This window comes from Diceros bicornis, chromosome 6 (genome assembly GCF_020826845.1).
Source record: "Diceros bicornis minor isolate mBicDic1 chromosome 6, mDicBic1.mat.cur, whole genome shotgun sequence".
Lineage (NCBI taxonomy): Eukaryota > Metazoa > Chordata > Mammalia > Perissodactyla > Rhinocerotidae > Diceros > Diceros bicornis.
Window position 1 is genome coordinate 77,831,820 of NC_080745.1, and position 24,996 is coordinate 77,856,815.

Consider the following 24,996-nt stretch of genomic DNA (forward strand, 5'->3'; position numbering starts at 1 on the left):
AAGGCTCCATTTTCCTAAGCAAGGCTCCACGTCAGAAGAATGTTTTCCCTCCTTGCCCTCCCTAAAAGTGCCAGCAGGTAACCTCAGCAGGCATGTGTGAGTGTGTGCACATTTTTGATATGGGAAGGGAAGATTGGGGATAGCATTCTTTAAAAAGACATTAGACTGACTTGTTTAAAAAAAAAGGGAAAAAAGTAATGCATGCTCACTGTATGGATTTTAGAAAATCCAGAAGGAAAGAAGAGTAACCCATAATTCACCACTCAGAGACAATCACCATACATTTTGATTTATATCCATCCAGTATTTTTTTTTTGTGAGGAAGATCGGCGCTGAGCTAACATCTGCCAATCCTCCTCTTTTTGCTGAGGAAGACTGGCCCTGTGCTAACATCCATGCCCATCTTCCTCCACTTTACATGGGACGTCGCCACAGCATGGCCTGACAAGCAGTGCGTCGGTGAGCACCCGGGATCCGAACCGGCGAACCCCGGGCTGCCGTAGCGGAGCGCACGCACTTAACCGCTTGTGCCACCGGGCCAGCCTCCCATTCAATATTTTTCTATGTGCATATTATACAAAACCAGGATCATTCGATAAATGCAACTTTGTATCCTTTCTGCCATATAACTAGTATAATATGTATTTCCCTTACGATTAAACACTTTTGAAAAATATCATTTGAAGGGATTCATCAGTCTCTTATTGGTAGGAGACTTTATAATTTCCTGGCTCCCTCTACCCCAGGCTATAATTGGTTATCTTTCTTTTGTCTTCTGGGATGCTGCAGGCCCATGCCATAAATGGGAGAGCATAATGAGGGCTTCTTGGTGGCAATCTATTTTATCCCTTCTCTCCTGGCCCAGATATACACACAAGGTCCTATGAGTCCTGAGGAAAGACTTGGAGAAATGCTCAATCCCAAGGGAATTCCTTCAGCAGAGCCTACACGAGGGGAGGCAGGTGTTACACCTCAGTGTACACCTTGGCTCTACCTGGCTCTTCAGCATGCTTTCAACACATGCCCTGCACACACATACCCGACACCGATTCTCATCCCCTTCTCGCAAAAGCCCAAATATTCCACATCCTTTTGATCTCTAGCCTCCAGGTCATCTCTTCCAGAACCCACTAAGTACTCTGCCTTATTGTAGTCACTAGATGCTCGTCTCATCCCACCTACAAGACTGCAAGCCCCTGAGGGCTGGGACCATCTCTTGCTCATCTTGGTGGCTCACCCATAGTAGTCATACAAAAAATGAGAATCGAATGAAACTGAAGTGAAGATTGCAGCAAAGTAGTTTAAGGACAAACCTTCATTAATTGCTCTTCTTGAAGCTGCCGGCGTCTCAGAAGTTCCTCATCATCTTCCTCTCTGCCACTAGATCTGCGTCTCATGTCAGCTCCTAATTCCACAGCAAAGACAACTTTTCACATTAGCCCCACGGCAAGGGGATTTTAAGGGACTATTTCACCTGTGCTCAACTTGTCAGGCTGACAAAGTCAGCAGTGGTCTTGAACATTTCAGAACAAAACAAGGCAAAAAAGAGCCTACCGGCAATCCAACACTACTGGCCGGTTTCTTGAGACAACGGGCCTGTTTGACAAGCCAATTCAATGTGTGATCCAGTAAGGCATGAATTCTGGCCTCCTAACAACTGGTCTGCTCAGTTAGAACTGGGGTTTGCCATTGCACTTGGGTCTAAGTCATCCCATGGGCCACTGGTCAGAGCTCTCCATAGCAGATGGGAGGGGCAGCTACAGATATTATTTTGATGTCCCCAAGGTCAATTTTCAAATAGAAAGGAATTCAAATTCATTTATATACCATCAAATAGGTAAGACAGTCACTCTCTTGTGACAAGTTTTACAAGTTTTAAATTCTTGTATTTTTCTCTTTTCTGAATATTTAGACTTGTCATCACCCTGTCTTCTAACCTTAATAAATTCCCTATAAGCATGCTTTTTATTTTTCTCTTAAGAGATGGGTCTCTAATGTTTCCTTTTTCTCAATCCTTTGAAAAATGTTCACAAGAGTTTTATACTACGGGGTCAATAAAAAGTGTTAATACAGCCAAAAAGTTACTTATTTTGGTACAATATAGCAGATCATGTACCATTTTTAAGCTTCCTGGAAAAGGGGAGACGGGGAGTAGAAAGGAGGAATCTGTCTGAAAGAGTAGGAAATTCAGATAATTATTGTTTTTCCTCAATTGTGTGGATTAATCTGGCTGTGGGAGGTAACAGGAAAGCTTGCTAATCTAATCAAAATAAACTTTAATGGACCAGAAATTTTCTTCATTTTGGAATCCAAAACAGCTTTAAACTATTTAGTGATGACAGTTTCAACAACAAAATTTTAATTCTCCCTCTCCTCAAATGTTTAGCTGCTGTAATACTGCAATTGCTGTAATATTCTAACAAGCAATATGACTGAACTAGGAACCCCAAAGGCCCTAAGAACTGCCTAAAGGTACAGACTGGCAGAGAAAAGCTGGTGATTGATTCTTAGCTCCTAACATCATAAATGTCAATGTGAATTTTCTCTCTTTATACTAATAAAAACTAATAGACACAAGTTTATGAAAATTAGATAAATCTCAATATAATGTAGAGAATACTTGTGAATAATAAACTCAGAAGGTTGATTTCCTTTACCTATTTCTATACACATAAATTGCTTTAATATCCACTTATATTGCTTTTAAAAGTTATTCCAAAAATGACAAAAAATAGCATGAGGAAGAAAATTTGGAAAATTGAAGGCCTTTTAGGTTGTCAACAGAATGTGATAAGCTAGTCATATCTTTGTAAAGCTGACTCGCTAAATTTTCAGTATTAGCTCCTGAGTTTTCTAATATCACTTTTTAGGCCAAGTGATTTCACTATTGACAAAACAGTACAGACACAGACACAGTTCTAAAGCATAAATTTGTGGTTCAAAGCAAAGAATGAAACAGCTCAAATGTGACATTTTGGCACAGAATTCATGGAAATGACAGATGTAAAATCACCTAACTTTACATGAGTAATATTTCAGCACACCCACTACTTTCTAACAGCCCTTCTCAGTAATGCAGAACGTGGTCTCGAAAGAACAATGAAAGTGCTACAGTGTTAGATTGGTTGTTAAGAGAATTGTAATTACAGAAATAGTCTAAAACAAATTTAACCGAAAGAAGTCAAGCTTCTGTGGACACCCGGTACATTCACCCACTATACTGTAATTATATAGAACGATGTTCTTGCCAAGAGGCTTTGACTCAATTGTGTTCAAAAGACTTATTGATTTTGCAGTAATAACCTCGAGAGTCCATGCAAATCATTAGTTTTAGACCAGTTCTGCATCTCCGTGGGTGTGGTTAGAGCAAGGCTCTGGTGACTGGGTTTTTGTAACTCTTAAGCATTCTGTACACACGTTAATACCACATTAGTGCTTTTCACTATTCTGCCTCTTAGTCATACTTTTCTTAAACATCTTTATAATAGGACACATTTTCTTGCATATTTTTAAGCATTTCGAGATCTCCTAGCCATTTGTCCATTTGGCTTAGCTGCAACAGTTGCATACCTACGGCGGCAAGTGAGGGGGGACCAGGCCATTGGTCCGTCTCAATCTTTGGTGTCTCGCTGGGGTCTGGAGCCTGAGCTGCTGGAAACTTGGAAAACTTGATGATGTCTTCTGAAGACCTGCTCTGGGCTGCCAGGGCAGCTGCATCTAGGTGGGAATCAGGGGGAGCTTAGCTATCAGTCTGCAAGGCCGTGGTGCTACCACCCCACTTAGATCGTTTTTCTTGTTCTCTGGCAAAAGTTTCCACTCCAGAAAGCTCTGGTTATCACCATTATCAACTGCCCAGTCACTCAGTGGTGCCTAGTGACAACTCAACTCATTTTCCTTATGTTCCTTCAGAAGCAAAGTTTCATACCATGTCTGTTCTACATCTGAAAATCCTTGTTCGAGAGCGGTGCTATCCAAAACTAGCTACACGTGGCTATTTAAATTTAAATTAACAAAGTTAAATGCAACAAAACATGATGAAATTAAAATTCAGTTCCTCAGTTGCACTAGCCACATTTTAGGTGGTCACTAGCCACATGGGATTAGTGGCTACTGTATTGGACAGTACAGTTATAGAGCATTTCCATCATCATAGAAAGTTCCATTGGAAAATACTCTTCTAGAACGATTAGAAATTTGAATTAGTAATTTGAAATTAAAGAGCTAAGTTAAAAGCATGACACTATCATCTGAGGGCTGGCTGGCTTTGTGTCTTTGTGGTTCCTTCGCCACTAATACATTGGCCTAGTTCATTGTAATCCTTACGTATTACTTATGTGTCCTTGAGTCCTAGGAGGCACAGAAATGGGAAAATCCACTTTCAGCTTGCAGGAATTTAGCATTATGACTTACGTACGCCCTACCCGCTCACAGTTTTGTTCAAGGGTCTGCACATACGAGTGAGTCATCCAACTTTAAAACAACAAAAGCCAGACTAGCAGCAGCATTAGTTCGCAGAGTTCTCAATGGCTCTGCTTAGAGGAGGAGTCATTGGCTTAGAGCCCCAAATGTAATCAAAACAAAACAAAACAAAACAAGCCAGGTTAAATGGTCAGTCCCCGACTCTGGCTAATTTAGCAAACTGGCCTGGGATGTTACTCAACATTTCAAAATATATTTATAATGCTTTAAATATAACTTTCCCCCTCTCTGGCCTCACATATTTTAAAATCTAGAAATAACTTTTTGAATTTTCAGCTCCAAGTCCCTATTCTTTTCATAACCCTCTGGGTCTCAATTTGCTTAAGTGACTTGACAAGGTCACCCTATATAATAACAAGGAGTAAAGTGTTGGCCAGGCATGGAACAGTGTTTCTCTGAATCTCTAAGCTCATGAGAAAAAAGAAATGCAGCTTGGAAAACACTGCATACTGTTATCCTCTTCTTAAAGAAGGACAAAATGTGTTAGCATATTAAAGACTGAGAAGTTCTGCATAACAACAACAAAAAATGTTGACTTTCTTTAAATCTAGCATTTTCCAAATGCACCAGGGCACAGACACCAGTTTTTGGTACATCTATATCTATAACTAGCACACAGCACCTCACATTTGGGAGGTGCCGCTGTGGTTGTATTACTCTTTTTCTTTTTCCTTTTTTTTTTTTTGGTCAGGAAGTTTGGCCCTGAGCTAATATCTGTTGCCAATCTTCCATCTTTTTACTTGAGGGAGATTGTCCCTGAGCTAACATCTGTGCCAATCTTCCTCTATTTTGTATGTGGGACGCCACCACAGTGCGGCTTGAGGAGCGGTGTGTAGTTCCACGCTGGGGATCTGAACCTGAGAACCCCAGGCTGCTGCCAAAGTGGAGTGCAGGAACTTAACCACTACACCACCAGGCTGGCCCCTGGTTGTACTACTCTTATTAACCCCAACAGTCTGAAGGTAGAGTGAAGTTAAAGTAACTTTCACAAAACCAATTAATCCCTTCCAAATAAATAATCTAACATTATCTAATTTCTTTATATCTCAATTATTTGATTATTTTTGCTTAGAGAGGCACGGCCTAGAGATTTTAGTATTAAAAAACAAGTCTGTAAATTGATAAATCAAACTGTGGAAATCTTATTCTTAAATTTAAAAAAAATGCATGACTTCAAACAGTACTTACGCATTAGAATTGGTGGAGTCAGTAAACATTCACATGTTAATGAGTGGGTGAGAAGACATTAAACCATAAAAAAACAAACAAAAACAATGTTAAGAAACTTAAAAAGCAAGCACAGGGTGTAAAATCTTTAAAAAAACAAAAAACAAATGAGGAAAATAAAATCACAGTTCTAGAACCCTTATAATACATTCTCTTTTTTCCCCTAGAATATTGGCCAAAAATTTTTCCTTATGCATTTTCACCTTTATTTGCTTTTCACGTCATCCTAATCCTCCAGGACTCATTAATGTCAACTGGATTCTAAAGGTAGCCTTCAAATTTCCAGGCACAAATTGTATAAAATTTTCTGAAATCACCTAAAGACTAATCTTGGTTTTTTAATCCATTCAGAGATTTACGGCAGCTAAATCTATCAAGACCTAATAATGCTGGAGGAAAGTGTAATTTACATATAGTAATGTGATTTCCTGGCTTTAAAAATTCTACATTCTCAGAAAAGGAAAACATAATTATAAATCCACATCAGTGAGTCTTCCTTTGCAGGAATTTCAGAGACAAGCTGGCCTAATTCACTGGTTTTTGCAGATGCGAAAACTGAGGGACAGAGAGATGGGGTCCATGACATCACAGAGCCATTTAGGTGAAGAGCCGGGACCAGGGCTAGGACTTCTGTCTCAGGGTGTGTCCCGTCCACTCAACCGCAGGGCATAGACATCTGCACGCCTCATAAGAAACGGGGGAACTGGACAGCCAAGTTGATGGAGGCTTAGTCAAATTAATATTTCTAGGTGGCTGGCTTTCGCTAGCTTTAATTAATTGCAAGCTCACTGAAATTATCATAGAGGTTGGCTAAATTATTTGATGGCAAAAAAAAAAGTCTTGTTAGGATGTTTGTGAATTACCGTGTGGCCAGCACTTCCCCTTCTCTATTGATGGACAATACATGGTTTGATGGGCTCAGAAATGGGATAGGAGCTTCCTAACCAAGCTAAGTGTTCTCCATCTAGGCAAACCAATTTTACAATATCTGCCTCTTAGAAGACCATAAAGGCATATTATGCTGTGCACCCCAGTTTAACTCTCAAAAGAAGCAGCAGATAAGCCTTTCAGAGGACAGCAAAGAGAAGTTCAGCTGACCCTGCTACTTAAAAGCTACTCGGAGGAAAGCGGGTTTTACCATGCTGTTTGTAGATGGGTGGTTTTCGGTAAATGTTGATCCCTTGATCTGTGGAAATGAAAAGCAAAGATGTGTGATTATGGGAACCGGTTCAGCGATGGAAAAAACAGATCAATCAAGAGGCAAACCAAACTGAAGACTATTGAACAAAAATAACCCAGGAGGTTAACTTTTGTATTACAAAGATTGAGGTTACTGGAAAAAGAGATTACAGCAATGAGCAAATTACTATAGACAAGTGATATGGAATCCTTTGTAATACATCTGAGGATATATAGAGATGTCATTAATTCATGAGCCATTTATTTCAAATACATACTTCACTAAAAGTGGGATTAAAACAGGAAGAAATGCAAGCAGTGGAGATACTCCAATGGTGAGAAAGACATAATGAGTTTGGGGAAAATCCCCAAATTGCTACTGTCTAGAAATTGAGCTCCCAGTAGATACCAGTGGCTCAATTTACTTTTCAACTAATGAGTGGAACAGTGGAAAGCAATGTAGTAAAATAAAGAGTATATATGTTTTTAAACATAGAAACACTTTTTATGCTCAAGGCTAGCGCCATGTGCTGACAGGATGTTCAACAAAATCTTAACTTGTATAGGCCAAATTAAAAAAAAAGAAAGAAACAAAGAAAAAGAAAAGAGATGCTAAATATTCTTCATATATTTATCCAGGACCCCATTTGATTATGCTACCATTTCACTTTGACTGCAAATACTCAGGAAATTTCAAAAGGTTTCTTTCTCCAGAATCTTGGGCATTGTATCTTAGTGGGACTTTCTTCATGAGAAAAAGTCTCAAATGTAGAACGTTGATTTTCAGGTTCAATGAAACTTTTTTAAAGAGGCAGTCCTATCTTAGTGGTATGAATCTCATTGAACTTTCCTCTGTTTTATTAGGTAACTTTAGAATACAAAAGAAAAAATGATTAGAGATTCCAAATATGTACACTAACACTAATATAATGGGTAATTTATTAAACCACTTTCACAGCTAAAAGGAGCAAAACAACGTACAGTCACACGTCGCGTAACGACATTTTGGTCAACGACGGACTGCATATATGACAGTGGTCCCATAAGATTAGTACCATATAGCCTAAGTGGGTGGTAGGCTGTACCATCTAGGTCTGTGTAAGTACACTCTATGATGTTTTCACAATGATGAAATCCCCTAACGATGCATTTCTCATGATGTGACCCTGTAGTTAAGCGACGCATGACTGTACTTCTAATGGAAAAATAATATCGTGACTTCTGATGGCCAATCTTGCCTTTACAAATTGAGCTGACCCTAAACATTAAGATATTGATGGGTTCTGATTTTTCTAGTTCCTGATGGCAAATTACTTCTTGTACTGTGACAGCAAATGCTTGTGACTACACAGCGAAGCTTGCAGCACCAAGCCTAAATTGCAAGATATCTTTGTGGGCTGTGGAGGTGGTTCGTTTGTTATACGCTGCAGAAGGGACCACTCAAGGGATCCAATTCCACACCTCTCTGAAAAGACAAGTCCATGGAAAGAATCTCCATATTGGAGAGAAACAGGAAAAGTACTCTCAGTGACGCTGTGGTTCAATATTTAGGATGAGGAGATAACTAGATCGCCACTGGGATAATTGGTCAATGACACCAAACCACAGAGTAATATCTTAGAAGGCACTAATATAAAGGACAAATTAAAACAAAACAAAACAAAATAACTCAACCCTCATTCCTTTATCCTTTGCCTCCCACCTCCCTTCAAAACATTTTGGGAAAACTTAAACCTTCAATACAATTCTGGCATTTCACACACTTTTGAAAAGGCCCTCTAGATCAGATCCTGCAATTTAGGGTTTGTTGACTGGGTGCATCCCAATTAAAAGAGCATGAGAAATGGAGACGAGACAGAGGTAACAAGGCTACATTCTACACTGTGACAGGACACCAAGACATAGACCGTGTCAGCTCCTACCTGGAACATGGAAATGTTTAGGGGCCTGAGCGTAAGTTGGAGTTAGAGGGCGGCTGTCTGGCCGGTAAGGGAGAGGGGAGTTCCTGCCGCTGGACGGCTCATTGCCTCCAATGAGAAGAATGGAGAAAACAAAATGAGAGAAGGGAGAGCAATAAAGAAAACAAAGCAAGCATAATAAAAATTCAAAACAACAAACTGGAAGGAGGTACATCAAAAAGGAGAAACAAAAGAAACAAAATCTATCAACTTGGCTTGCAAAGGTGATATAAGGTTTGGTTTTCCACAAGAGAGATTTGAGGTCAAGTGGAACCAGGTTAAAAGCAGCTAGCAGTAGGATGCGTCATTCCAATGGCATGCGGTTGAAGGCTGTGAGCCAGCAGCAAACTGGTTAGAGGGAAAGTCTATTAAGAGGAATGGAAAGTCACTTGCTAATGGTTCAGGATCAGTCATCAGATGGTTAAACCCCAAGCAGGTGAAGGGGTGGAAGATGCAAACCCCAATACAATCACTTCCAGGCATGATGGCAGAGGCCAGCAATTGGAATATATTTCTCTGAATGGAAGGCTAAGTCTGGGAACCTGTGTGGTCACCCAGACCTTCCCCTTTGCATCACCAAGTCCTTCATTGCAGCATATGTTTCCGTTTCCTCACTTTGAAATACACACCATAGAGTCAGACCCCTTTCTCCAGGTCCTTTGGGACCACTTATACCTCTCTCCACCCTTCTCTTCAAAGGCTCCACTGAGGCTCCACCCAGTCTAACAATTTCATCAATGAAATATTTACTGAATACCTAGTATGGCTGGGCACTGAGCTATGACTGAGGATAAGCAGATAAATGAGATATAGTCTCTGCCCTCAAGGGACTCAGAGTCTACCTAAGGAGACAGTCTGAAGAGACTTAATTATTAATACCATGTAATTGCTTACTCAGAGGTATATGAAAAATTCTATGACACTCAGATGAAGGTGCCATCGATTCTTCAGGAAAGCTACAGAAAGGTGTTAGAATTGAGCTGGGCATTGATGAGTAAGCTCACCAGGTGGGTGGTGGGCAGAGGGGTGGGAGGGACCAGATTCCAGAAGGCTGGAACATCACGAGGAATGAAGGGCCATGGTGTGTGACAGCAACAGGACTGGCCACTGTGGCTGGACACCATAGTTTTCTTGGAGGAGAGAATGGGGAAGAGGCTGAACAGCATTGCTGGGGCTTGGCTGCAAAAGTCTTGCGTGCCACCATAGCCACCATCACTCCCTTCTGACCAGGAAAATGGCAGGGATGAACTGAGGCTTGAGCAAAATAGCAAGGACATCAGCTATTGCCCTAAATTGTCCTCCTACCCCATGTCTGAGCAAATATCTGTCCTACAAATATACCAGAAGATGCAGGACTATCAAAAGTTAATGAACTAGTAGTGTAATTACTTTTATGACTGAGTTGTAAGAGTTCTTTGCACACTCTGGATACAAGTCCCTTATCAGACATATGATTTGCAAATATTTTCTCCCATTCTATGGGTTGTCTTTTACTTTCTCGACAGTATCCTTTGAAGCACAAAAGTTTTTTTTTTTTTTTTTTTGCTAGGAAAGATTCGTCCTGAGCTAACATCTGTTGCCAATCTTCCTCTCTCTTTTTTTTCCCCTCTCCCCAAAGCCCCAGCACATAGTCCTATATTCTAGTTGTAAGTCTTTGTAGCTCTTCTCTGTGAGCCACCACCACAGCATGCCTACTGACAGACGAATGGCGTGGTTCCGCACTGGAGAACTGAACCTGGGCTGCCGAAGCAGATAGTGCCGAACTTGAACCACTAGGCCATCAAGGCTGGCTCCGCACAAGTTTTTAATTTTGATAAAGTCTAATTTATAAATTAATGCTAACAATTTTCAATAAATCATAGATCTTCAGAAAATAGAGCCTGAGCCAACTTATTTTTTTTTACTTTGTCTTTTTTTAATTATTTTTTTAAATTGAGATATAATTGACACATAACATTGTACTAGTTTTAGGTGTACAAGAGCCAATTTCTTCAAGTCAAACTGTCCTAAGTCTGGCCAGCAAAGTATGAAAGATGTCAATTGCTGGAGTTTTAAAATAACATGTTTAATAGAGTTTTAATTTCTCAATATGTATATTTCTAGGTAACTAGAGCATCGATCTGTACCAAATGAGCAGTAAGATATTCTGAATATGAGATCTGAACTTGTTACTGTCTCAAATTTAGATTCCAGGTTTTTGGTTATTGTGTTCTGAAAATTTTGTCTTTTTTTCTCAAAAGTCAGTTTAGCATCTAACTCCCAATATATTATAATACAGACTTTACGACTTAAGTCAGATTATTAGCTTCTAAAAATTATGAAACTTCATCCAAAACTGTTGATCTATTAAAAGGCTAATTTTAAAAAAATGTTATCTCATTTACTATCACTCTCCTAAAGAGAAATAACCTGCTCATGTCTGAAAAAATGTGTATAGAAAGCACAGGTCAAGCAGGGGAAGGAAGGATATGGTGTATGTTTAGAAGCAAATTCTGTTTTCAGCCTACAGCTGAATTAGAACTAGGTCTCATTCACCTTTGTGTGCTCGGCATAGTGCCCGGCCAACAGTAAGTGCCTCATAAATGTCTGTGAATGAATGATTGAAGTAGGCCAACTAATTAATTCTCCAGCCATTAATGGCCTAATTTAGTAAGCACCACTGGAGGATTAACCATCATCTTTCTCAGATCTCTTAATTCAATGCAGGCAGGTGCTAGTATACAGCAAGGGGATCACTCCTTTTATAACTTTCCCATTAGAGTTCATCCTCAACAACCCAATTTAATTGCATCACTTCAGAAAAATTCTTTACTTCTACAAACATTAGAAACTATTCACAAGGTAATCCATAATTGGAAAACTATTCTTGTGCGCTATTCTCAAAGAAGGTCTAGAGAGGCTCAACTTTCCTGCTTTATCTGAGGTTGTCTTTTGAAGACTCTTCCTGTGTATCCTGAGCACTGGCTGTTCCTTCTGAACCACACTGCTCCCTGCCCTTCATCCTTCACCTCTAACCTTCCTGCACTTGTAGAATGTCAGATACTTCAGGGAAATGTTCTCGCAGGTTTTGGTTTTAACACCAATCAGATAAAATGCCATTAAATCTGTTTTGCTAATTATTAGCCAGTGTAATGCACACATAAAAATATCTGCATATACGGGACGCAAAGGTTGAAGGTTATTAGAATTGGCACTTGCCCAAATATAAAAATTTTTCTGTCTTTATGCTGGCAAGTGGCAGTAGAAGCCGACCACTTCTCAGATATGGCTGATGACTCTCCAAGGCTATGGAGTGGCTTGCGAATTCCCAGTGGGCGAATTCTGGCTCAGTGCTGTCTCCAGTTGGGTGTAGTTCTTTATTTGGCTGCATGTTTCCAGCTACCATTGACCTTTCTAGTTGCTGGGAAAACACTAGTATGTTCAGGTCTTTGTAAGTAGATTTAACTCTGTAATCACTTAAAACTTTTCACAAAACATTTTAAAATGCTAGGTAAAGAGAGACTCACCTAAGGGTTCTGCGTGATACGACTGCCACACGTTACAACGGCTCATTGGGGAATGAGGTCTTGGGACATATACTGTTCCTAGGTACTACGTTCTTAGCCCTTGAAATACCAAAGGCATTAAAAATTCTGGCACTTTTAAAAGAAAAAGAGAAATTCTCAAGATGAAGCCTCTATTCCTTTTCTAACTTAAACATCCTATCTTTAAATGATAAAACTTTCAACTCTGATGAGGGTCCCAAAAGGTTACTTTTGTGTTAGCTCATTACTTAGGCAAACTAACGTATGAGGCATCAGAGGAAATATTATATGTGGAAAGTATTATTATTATCATCATCATCTATCAGCCTGGAGTTAAGACATTATTTAAAAATAATATAACAGTGTATATATCATATAATATTGTATATGTCACATTCATAGCCATTTTGTTGTTCTAAATAAGTCCTTATGTTCACTTTAGTTATCTTAGCTATTGTGATGAGAAGCTACCTATATATATATGTTTCTATATATTTCTTGGCCTTCATTTTTAGTTCCCTTATGTCACCCTAATAAGCCAATTTTCCAGTCCTCGGGAAATCATTCACTTGCAGGATTCTCACTGTACTTAACAAATTCACTGTCATTCTTCTTTCTGGCACCCTGAGAGCCTAGGTGACCAACTCTAAGACAAGGAAACCGAAAGGGCTGTGCATGTGTCTGCTGTGGGAACCTGCTGGAGCACTGCTCAGCTTTCTGGACTCTGCTTATTTTCAAAAAAATAAATGAATATTTTGAGGGGACCTTAGAATTGGGAGCATCTAGAATTTCATGACAGAGTTTCAAGATTGCTGGTTCTTGCTTAAAACTTCAGTAACAGTTACTGTTTCCTTCAGCAAGTGTCAAGTACATATTTGCATCATAGCAACTCCTATCTATGGCAAAACAGGGAAGATTCCTTTCAAAGAGACTTAATACATGTAGCCCATCTGTTCACAAATCTGATTTATACTTCATGGACACAGAAAGCAATGTCTAACAGTATTTCAAAGGGGAGGGAAGAGAAACTCAGCAAACATGGCACAAACAAAGCACAAAATGAAGTGAAAGTAGTTTTTCCAAATCTCTAGACATGCACCTGTTCAAACGGCCTAACAATGGTATACCAATATAGAATGGGAGAGCAGAAATAAAAACGCACCCCAAAATAAGAGGGACATTACAGAAAAGTGATGGAGGAAGCCAGTGGAATAGAGAGACAGCCTGTGATGTGCGTCTCAGCTTTACACCCATGCAGGCATCCTCAGCTCGATGGACCCTGGGGGCCTGGGCCACATGCATCCAAAATAAGGACCAGGAAGTGAACTGGGCAATAGGAGGCTGGGCTTCTGGCTGCCAGAGTGATAGGGGTCCCCTGCTTCTAGCTGCACGCTCCTGAGATGGACAGCCTACCCTGGGGTCTTCAAGCTCCCCAGCTTACATTTGTTTTAAAAATAACTTCCCCGAGATCACAAGACAAGCTCCCAGATAACAAGTAAATGTTCACATGAAGGGCCATAGAAAACCCTGGGAGACTTTGCCCCATTTTAAGGATATCTTAGATGTGTTTCTGAAACGGCCGTAAGTTCCCTCTGTGCTGAAATTTCAAATGCTGGAGAGGCCTTCCATGTGAATGGACATGCGTTTTTTAAAATAACTACGAAGTAATTCCTTAGAGAATAATATTTAGCCCTTCAACTATATTAGGCTTTTACAGCAATATCTTTAATATACAAATTCTCCACGATTTATTTTGTAGTTTAGCAAAAAGTTCATCTGATTTTAAAACTGAGCATATACTGTTATGCACCTTATATCTTACATCTGAAGTATATAAATTATTTAATATGAACAAACAATAGGCATATGTCTGATAAAAAGAAAATGAGAAAGAGACTACTAGATGTCTTTTAAATGTAAGCTCGGGGTCACGCTAACTCCTCTTGGACTAATGCTTTTAATAATTTAAACCCCTAATATTTGGCTGTGTCAAAAACTTCAAATTCAGACTAAAACCAAAAAAGAATGTATATCTACATTCTTAAGAAAGCACTATTTAGGCACATAGAGGTACTGTAATTTTTATAACTATTTGGTATTTCTATTGAAAAGTAAAAATTTGTTAATTTCGTAATTTAAATGTCTGCAAGTAGCTATTTGTCTTAGCCCCAATAAGAATGCAGTTTTCTAGGTAAAAAGAGACGGGACGTAAAAGTTTGCTTTAAAAATTATACTTCATGTATATTTATACTGAAACACACACACCTAATAGGAATGAGGGATGAGAAAGCCTGAGGTCTAGTTCAGATGCTGCCACTGCCTAGCTGCGAGCCCTTGGCCGGGTCACCTAACCACAGCCTCAGCTCTTCATATCCCCCTGGGCGTATTTCACAGGATGCTGTGAATGGGGATGGGGTGGGGGGGGGGGGGGGCATCACAGACAGATGTAACTGAGTGCTTACTACACACCAGGGCACTTTACTTCCCACACCACTAATGACCTAGGAGAGTTTTATAAATGAGGTAAGGTAAGTGAGTAAGTGACACTCAAAGGTTAAGTCAACAACGCAAGGTCCCATAGCTAGCAAGTGACAGAGATAATATTCAAACCCAGGACTCCAGTGTCCATATGGGTGTTCATCTCTCCAGGAGGCTGCCCATAGACACAAGCTATTGTGAGTTTTGATATTTTGTGATGTGTTATTTGTACAAACTTCGTATAACTTGACAGGGCACATGACATTTCTTCCTACAAAAAGTATCTCTTCTGAATGATGAAACATGTAATAACCAAACAAGGCAGTTTACATTTTAATGAATTAAAAAATGTATTTTCTCTTGCATATTAGAAATAAACAAACAAAAAAATCTTAATTTGGCCAAGGGCTTCTATATTAAAGTCTCTTTAAAATACATCTCTGAAGTTTTTTCAATAATTTCTGATGGTTTTATAAACATTCTCTAAAGCATCCTCTTGACATCTAGGTAACAAAAGTTTTTTTCCCCCAAAATACTAATTAGCAGTAATAATTTTAAATAATCAGTCAAGAATTTTAGAAAATGCTGTACCTACTGAAAAAGACTGATTTCTTTGCTAACAGCAAATGTTGTGTGCCTTCAATAACCATGTCAGCAATATTATTTTTACAGCATAGAAAATGCTAAAATAGCACACATAAAATAACTGCATACTGATGAGGACAATACATCTATATTTTAGATTTAGACTCAGTTACTCAAAAATCCAAGTGAGCAAAAAGCTTGGGTAGACGGAAATGAAGGTTCAGTCAAATAGAACAATGTAAAAGCTACTCAATAGAAGCGTTAGTGATGTGAGCACTTGGAACTCAGTGTTAGAATCCTTTAGGTCTGTTTTAAGACCCATGACAACGTGTGTGTTTGCCTGTTACTCCCTCCTTCAGCTATTTTCATTACTCAATTCGGTTCAAATCAAGACTATGGAAAAAGTTAGCATCCTTCTGGGAGCTCATACTTATTTTAAACTATGGCCCCTTCATGAGCCCTTCGGGGCTCTTGGCTCTCCCAACACATGGAGGGAACAGGAGCCCCGATCGAGAACTGCTATAGAAGCGCAACGGAAAATGAGGAAAACAATGCGAATGCCATAAAGGGAATGGACAGAAATGTGGGGCAGGAACAGAAAACAGAAGGCAAAGCCCCTCTTCTCCATCACACAGAAATCAGGACAAGTCAAAAGAAGATTCCTTTAAGAGTTGGCTCAAGAAGAGAAATATAAGTTATATTGCCATCCATCTTTTTATACTATCCAAATGTTTTAATATTGTGAAGTGGTTAAGTGGCTTATCACCATTAAGACAACTTTCGGGTATTTGTGCTCTGCTGAGCCATATCACATATCAAAACCAGGAAAATATCACAACTATATATTATATTTTGCTTTCCACACAGAGAAAAACAAAATAATAATATATATTTTTCTAAGCAGTAGATAATAAATCTTATGATCTTAAACATACTTCCTGTTTCTTCATCTAGAGCCCTTAGAAATGACATATTTCTCTTAACGAGAGATGCTATGCCAGTGCTAAGACGCTGTTGGGTGTAGTCATGACACACGCAGGCATGCTGAGAGGTCAAAAGCTTGGAGCTAACTCTTGGAGATGCACCTTATTAGCCTTCCCAGGGTGCTAATAAATCTCCACTATGCAGGGCGCTGCCTGGAGAAGCCTGCCTCTTACCTTTGATATGGGGAATGAAGTGGTGTCGGAAGGGGGAGTTGGGGCGGGAGTCGCTGTGGGTGGAGCTGAGGCTGCTGGTGCGCAGGTGGGACAAGCTCTGCACACCAGGAGACAGCAGCTCTGTGCGGCAAGGAGTCAGGGGCAGGGCAAGGCGGAGACAGAAAAGAAGAACAGAAATTAACACAGGAGCAGGGACAACGGCATCGCTCCGAGGAAAAAAAATAAAGAACGTTAACCAGGAGTCTGAAAAAGGAGGAAGGAAGAAGGGTTAAGAATGCACCTGCTAAGGGTTAGGCAAAGTGGGGAGGATTCGCAAATAGGTTCAGGTTGGTACAGAGTCACCCTCTGAGAATAAATGGCTTCAGTGAGAAGGAATGGCCACCAGGACATTCTTTGTCAGGACGATGCCAGCTACTGTTGAGCCAGTATTGGGCACATCATTTAGATTCAAAAAGAGAGGTTTTAGAAAAGCACCTGATAAAACAGAACCTTCTGCAACACATGTAAAACAAAAAAAGACAATCATTTCAAGAACCTTGAAAAGAAGCACTTATATGCAAGGGTCAGATTCTTTTGTTTAAGCTGCAAATTTCTCCCACTGGAAGTTTAATTTTATTTTGCCTACAGAGAAGGAAAACCTGTTTGTGTTCCCTGACTGGCAAAGAGCTCTTATGACCCTGAGAATCGTGTAGTGGCAGCACTGGGGAACTGGAAACTTGGTTATCTCGGAAGAAGAACTGACCATTAAAACTAAACCCAGACCCGAGGGATTTGCATCACGTCTGGCATCTAGAACTTACGGAGGAGATAATTTGAGGTTTTCTACACTGACCACAACTATGCTATCAAAACCCCATCAACTTCACTTTAGAAGAGCAGACCTTGAAAAAATAATTGTAAATCTTAATAATTGGCATCACACATATCTGTAATACATTGTGAAGGGAGAGGAGGAGGGTCGCTTGGAATGGGGAATGTTCTAAAGGCTATTGGCATCAGAACTGTGACTGGAGCAGAAAAACTTTCCAGAGCTTAATAAGGGCACGACCTTCTAGGGAAACACGTCCCTGACTGACCACTCTCTGCCTATGCAGGGCTCTCGGGAACAATGATTTCCCTGCAATCCCACGTCACTCTGACAAGGTCATGGCTGGGGTCTCAGCGACCTTGGCATATGCCCATATGTCGGGGTGGCAGCATAAAGGATTTCTTGTCACCCAGATAGACAAGGGCTTAACTCCAGACCCAGGTCCAGGGCATCAATAAAATGAATATAGCTGTACATGAGAAAAGAAAGGAATTCATTTCCTGAAAATTCTCCTTTAACCTAACTCAACAAATACTGAGTAAATATTTATGAGCCTAGAAAAAATTATACATGATTGAAGGATCAAATAGTAAAAATTAAATCCTCTGCAAGCATTAAATCTATGGCTTTCAAGAGAAGATTGCAGCCTTTTTACATTCTGCTCATTTCCTTTGGTTTCATTTTATAAAATAAGTTAGCATATGAATGGGTTTACTCTCATCAGCTTGTGCAGAAGCAAGAAGCTTAAAAGGAAGTTGTCATAGACGTACATCATCACCACCAAGTTTGTTTAGAAGGCTAAGGTCTTCCTTTGTGACTCTATTTCTCAGGGATGCCTGGATCTGTGCTGGGATCTCCATTCTTTTCCTACTCCACATATGAGACACCTGCTAATAGTAACAGGGACTAACTTCTGCACAGACAAAAGTCAACTGAAGTCCACAATTATCTGATATTCTCTATCACAATACATCTTTAATGTTTTTATGTTTTCCAAGTCTGATTCAAAATCTTAGGTTTGGAAGGGATCTTAAAAGTTATCAAATACAACCCTGAGGTTGTATACAATACTTCCTTCTAGAAGGTGCTTAACCAAGCACGCTTAGTAACACCATGTGCCTGGATAGGGAAGATATAATAAACTCATCAATAAATGGCTAATACTGGATTTCAGATGATGCTGGTATGCCCAAAAAGCACATCAAAGTTTCTTTTTTGGAGATCTTCATTTTAAGTCTCAAAGTAACGAGATTTTCTTCAAGTCTAAAAAAAAAAACTCCCTAGCTGCTAGTTGTTCACTGTCAAAATGTAATTATTTAATAAATCATAATGAACATATGTATAAAATGACTCTTGTTTCAGGAAAAGATATAAAATATAGTTAGATACGAGTTTTCTTTTTTTTCTAGGAGTGGGGTAGATATATTCGGTAGCCAGATTTTTTAATACACTATCAGTGGGGGGGAAAAAAAATCACAGAGAAACACAGATTAGTATATAGAGTGAACCCTGGGAACAGCTGCCCTTACCAGGTCTGTGAAAATGCTGGGGAGAGCGGGACGTGGTTGGAGTATAGCTGTGGCGGCTGTACACAGGGGAGCTGATGGAGCCCTGGCTGGTGGAGCGGTGGATCATCCGATCCCGAACATCCTGGTACCCCTGGAGACAAAGGACGAGAAAGCGTGAGCACACAATGCACATTCAGGTTATCATCAGGTTCAAGTGAAATCAAGTTCCACCAAAGTTCCCAGAACTATCATGTCCACCTGTCATGTATATCTTTTAGGGCCATATTCCTTAAATACGTATGTAAAGGAACATTCCATGGTGAATCCATTTTGTTCAAAACCCAAGTTGCATTTACCAAAATTTTAAGATGTAAAAATTGTAAACTCTAATGTTGACAGAGCTCTGGGAAAAGAGGGAATAACTCCAATGACCACTTTTATATTGTGCTTTTCAGTTTTACAGAGTGTATTCACATCCATTGTTTCATAAGATTTGCATAATAAGGAAGGAAGAACACATGGTATTACCTCCCTTCTCCACTAATGCAGAATGTTTCAGAAGGTTCCCAACAGATAAGAGATTTGTGTGTAGGTGTGTAGCTCGTACAGGCAGAGACTGCTTCAGAACCAGCCTCCCCACTCTAATCTTACCCCTTGTGCCAACCACCAACCCATACTGTCTATAACATCGATCTGGTGACATTTTAAGTTGATTTTCCTGGAGAATAAGCTAGTGGTGGCCTCAGACTCAATAATTCTACTCCCTACTTTGGGAAACATATTTCAAAGAAATAATAAAACATGATCTTTAAACAGAAAAGTTTACTCAAAGATATTTATACTACCACCATTTATAAAGACAAAACTTTGTATTACGTGCTCAACAAATTGGGGAATAACTAAGTAAATTATGGCATATCAATTCAATGGAATATAATAGTATCACTAACATGTCACCTATGTCCAAATCTAGAAAAGAATATATTAGGTATTAAGTACAAAAAAATCATACACACACAAATACAATATAATATCATTAAAAGAAATAGAAGAGTACAAGGAATGTTTTACATTTTAGGAATCTGTTGTCCTACGAAGTTTCTACTAGTGTAATAAAAACGAAAGTTGGAAAGAATGCATTAAAAATAACTAAATTAAAACCTCAGTAATCATAGCTACGTGAAATTTGAGAGCAAATGGAAAAGAAACTTTGGTTTGATCCTTGTTGGCTATAAGAATAAATTAAATAAAAACAACAACAGGGGGCTGGCCCCATGGTGTGGCGGTTAGGTGCACACGTTCTGCTGCTGGTGGCCCCGGTTCAGATCCCAGGCGCGCACCGACACACCTCGTGTCAGGCCATGCTATGGCGGCGTCCCACATAAAGTGGAGGAAGATGGGCACTGATGTTAGCCCAGGGCCAGTCTTCCTCAGGAAAAAAAAAAAGGGGAGGATTGGCAGATGTTAGCTCAGGGCTGATCTTCTTCACAAACAACAACAACAACAACAACAACAACAACAAAACAAAAAGTCTCCATATAATGTGCTTCAACCTTGGAACTGGTCAATAATAGGATTTAATTCTTCACAACTTCAGTTGTAAATTATCAGAATACTAATAGAAATTAATTATTCATAGCACTCAGCTATAGAGTTGTTACTATCTCAAATTATAGCAATTATGTAAGATCAGTCCAGTTTTATGTCGAATATCCAGAGAGTGAGTTGACTTTAAGACAAGACTCTTGATTTTATTTTATATTTTTATTATTATTTTTCAGATGGGGGTAGACCTAACTCCTGAAGAGTTCGCTGACTGGATACACAAGGAAACGCAAACTAAGCAGCAGCATCTGCTAAATATACAATCCCTTGGATATCACTATCTGTAAAAGCTAAAACGGAAGAAAGCGCTGGGTCAGACCTTGGTGCTGGACCACACTCAGACTTGGCTCAGCCTGAGATTGGGCCACTAGCCTCAAAGCCACCCCTCGAGGGAAAAACCATGCAGGGACAATAGAAAGTACTTCTAAGGCCTCTGGTCACCAAGTAGGTAGTCAATGAGGGGGACGGCAAAGCCCAGAAACCATTGAAACTAGGGGGTATGGTGTAAAGGAGCTGTTTCATTTTGTAGATCAGTATCACCCGCTCCCTGAAGAACCTTGACTAAAATGGTGGCGAGAGGAACTAATCTGGGGGCTGTGTCTTTAGTTCTGAATGCTGCCGAGTAGAAGAGCATGTTCGGGTTGACACGGGACCCGTGGCTCACTGCTGTACAATCACAGATGGCTCTGTGTGAACCAGACACACAGGAGCTTCTTCCCAAGAGGACAGCCAGCCTGGTGCACTGGATAAACGCCACTGTCAGGTCTGTTTACCCTGAGAAGGGGGAGAGGATGACTGATTTCAGACTGAAAGGAGCGGCCTCCCATGAAGACGGCTCCGCTTACAGAACACACTATGACCACTCTTGGCCATTTCAGGTAAACCAGTAGGTTAGGATGCAGATCAATGAATTATGGATGAGGGGAGAGAGCCCCACGTCGGGACAAGTGGCTTCAGCCCCTCAAACCCTTTCCTACCACTTAGAGGCACAGGCTCCGATCAGCGTAAGGCTGTCTTTACCTCCCAGTGTCCATCTAAAAAGAAACTTCCCGCTGTGTCTTACAGTCACATCACACAAGTACGGAATCCTGCATCCTCCTAACCTTACACACAGTTCCTCTGCTCTTTTGTTTGCTGTCCTTTTTCCAAAATTCCACTCTAGGAAAGTTCCAAGCAGCTCCCCAAATCCACCCATTCTAATTTTCAAAACTGGAACTTACTTCTGCGGATGGAGTAGGAGACAAAGTCCTTGGAGACTAGAAGAATAAAAGAGAATTTAAATTAACTTGTTATCATTTTAATTAGAGTTGCTTATCAGAATCACCTGGAAACATTCTTCAACTGACACCTGCCAGCACCCCCTGCCCGTTCCCCATCTGATTCAGTAAGTTGAGAATGGGGCTCAGACAGCTACACATGACAAAGTTCCTAGGAGACTGTGCCCAAAACTCTGCTGAAGAACCGTGGTTTTGATAAATACGTTGTGATGCTTCAGGTGATTAAGTTAGACAAACTGGAACTATTTCCCTTCTATGTTCAAGCTATGCTCAGTTATTACAGTGTCTACCAAAATACAGAATTTTGTAAACATGGTTGTTGAGTAAATTATAACCACAGCAATAGCATAAAATAGTTTGATGACTAAAATAGGCCTGTGATGACCAGGTCTGTGGCATCCGGCCCTGGTGGCCTTGCCAACCTCACCACCATTCACATTTCGGCTTCCATTCTTCCAGGCATACAGGCTTCCTTGGGGCAATCAACAAACCAAGCCCTCTCTCACCTCGGGGGCTTTGCACTTGCTGCCCCCTCTGCCAGCAGTGCTTTGCACTCAGACACCTGCAGGGCTCATGCCCCATCTTCAGTGAGCTGTCTACTCAAATGCACTACCACACAGTGCCTTCCATGACCCTCCTATTTAAAGGAGCAACCCAGCCCCGGCATGCTTTCTCCTCACTCTGCTTCATTTTCCTCACAGCATTCTCACTCTATAAAATTAGATTATATATCTGTTTGTTTGTTTATTGTCTGTCTCCCACATTATACTGCAGGCTCCATGAGGGCAAGCACCCCATTTGTTTACAATTAAGTATTCCCAGTGACTAGAGTAGCTTCTAGTACACATTAGGTACCCAACAAGTATTTGCTAAATGAATGAATGAACTGTTTAGAATAAAAATGAAAAAAGCTTTCAAATAGAAATGAAATGCAAACAAAGCACTCTGAAGAACACGGCCAGTGACGGATTTCTCAGTTTTAGAATTTGCCCCTTTCCCCAAATTTATAAGAAGCTGACGGGCTCTGTCGCACTCCAGACTTCCTCAAGCCCCATGGTCTTGTCTGCTGCGACAGCCTGTCTCGGGGACGTCTTAGCTGGGTGAAGGCTCCTTGAGGGCAGGAGCCAGGTCTGCCCCTGCTGACAGCCGGCTCCTGGGTCCACCCTACTCATGCCTTCTGAAGGCACAAATGGCTACACAGAACTTCAAGTTTACTCTTCCAGTGTTTCTAAAATGGCCATATATGGATTCTATGAAAGAAGTGTTAATAACTAAAGGAACAAATAATCAAATAGCTTGTAAAGTTTTCTAAGTTGCAAGATCTGCGTGCGGGGAACAGTGCACTAATGTCTGATTTCTGATCTAGGGGCATCTTCCCATCAAGATTCTATACCCAGGGAAACCCACAGGTCATCGTTCTGGGTTATGACGGTAACGATGCTGATTATGAGAGCAGCCAGCATTTGTGCTGAGCACTTATTCTGTGCCAGGTACTGTTCTAATCTAAACATTTCACTTAATCCTCACAGAAAACCTCTAAAGTAGGTATTATTATCTTGAGTTTACAGATAAGGAGACTGAAATATGTAATTTTCCCCAAGTCAAATGGTTAGTAAGTAAATATCAGAGTCTGGTTCCAAACCCAGAAATGTTCACTTTAAAGCCCATACTCTTGAGTGCTTGATGTTTTACTGCCCAACATGGAGTTACTGGGAAACACAGAAATACATACACATTCCCCAAACCCCATAAAAACAACTCACTTCCCCCTTGCTTCTATGACTTGAACACTAGGAAATTCTCATCCACTTGCTCCAGGACCAGCCCCTGTGCACTCTGTTCTGGAACCTTCCTTGCCCTTTATCCCCTATGCAACTCTCCCAGGCCCAATGGCAGCTGAAAAACCCAGGCCAATCAACCTGCATTTGAGAGCTGATGCAGATGCAGTTACAGCAATGTGACCACTAGGTGGCACTATATGAAAACGCATACCACATACTGCCCAACGGACCGTTTCAGTGCAGAGCTATGCTCTGGAATAAAACCCCGATTGGACAATAGATACATAAAAACAACAATATATATTATAATTATAAATAAATATAAACATAATTATAAAACAATAAACACTATATATATTATTGAGAACAAATTAAATAGAATCACCACATCTGCGTGCTGTTTCTTCATCTAAGATCTCAAAGCACTGTGTGATGTTACAGATAGTTTACAGCGTGTTTTAACTTTGGTTGAATGGCTAATTTTGACCCACTACTTGGGTAACATCTCTCTGATTGGACTCAAATCAGTCTATAGATGATTCCAATTAGAAACATTAAAGGGGAAAAAAATTTAAGAGTGAGTTGAATAGGCCAGGGGAACAGACCAGAGTCCCTGAGACCTGGGTAGGAGGTGACAGCAGGGAACCCCAACCCTGGGAGGGCGGGGGAAGGGGGGGACCCCAAGGGGCTGAGAGGCTGTGCTCCAGCCTCTGCATCATTAATGTTGGGAGAGCATTAACAAGCCTCAAGAGGACAGGTAAAGACAACAGTGGTAGCTGTGACTTGCCAAACATTTACCACGAGTCTGGCTCTCTGCTAATTGCTTTAATAGATTAGTTTATATAGCCTAGCTTTAACAGATAATAGATTATCTAGATATTATATAGATATTAATCTTTAATAGATACGTTTATTTAATTCTCACTAACACCCTATGAGGTAGATTCTGTTATCATCTATCTGTTTTACAGATGAGGAAACTAGGATCAGAATGGTTGTTACAAGGCCAAAGTCATACAGGCAGCACGTGGAGGGACAGTGGGACGGGTTGTTTAATACCGCAAAGCACCTGGAATGGAAGCCTGCAAATAGTAGGCAATCAAAAGGACCTTCTGATTTATTTTAACTCCAGTCAGTAGTTCTTAGACATGTGACGAAAGAGAAGTAAGTCGCTGTACAACTCACAACTTCTAGGAATTTGTTACCTCTCCCAAGCTCTGCCTCTCCTGTTTGTCATCATAGCCCGAAGAGTAGAAAGGCTCATAGGAAATAAGATCTGGACGTTCGATATCATAGATTGCCTTGACCTTGGGAATGGCTGCTAAATCCTTGTAATCCAGGATTTCATTGTCCACTTTTGCCTGGCAAAGTTAAACAGAAAGAAAAATCACTCCGCAGTCTCATTTCTTCAGGAACTATCGTTAGTGCAT

General features: G+C 40.3%; 1 protein-coding gene across 2 annotated transcripts in view; it reads right to left on the reverse strand.

The window, feature by feature from the left end:
- The window catches only part of ABLIM1 (actin binding LIM protein 1), a 289,715-nt gene that overhangs the window by 9,404 nt on the left and 255,315 nt on the right, over positions 1–24,996 (reverse strand). For both annotated transcript variants that reach the window (XM_058544068.1, XM_058544067.1), the window contains exons 10-16: positions 24,772–24,927; positions 21,729–21,764; positions 18,925–19,054; positions 8,808–8,912; positions 6,845–6,892; positions 3,571–3,711; positions 1,314–1,405 (exon numbers count right to left, since the gene is read on the reverse strand). In XM_058544068.1, coding sequence (XP_058400051.1) covers positions 1,314–1,405; positions 3,571–3,711; positions 6,845–6,892; positions 8,808–8,912; positions 18,925–19,054; positions 21,729–21,764; positions 24,772–24,927 — 708 coding nt within the window. The remainder of the gene's footprint in view (positions 1–1,313; positions 1,406–3,570; positions 3,712–6,844; positions 6,893–8,807; positions 8,913–18,924; positions 19,055–21,728; positions 21,765–24,771; positions 24,928–24,996) is intronic.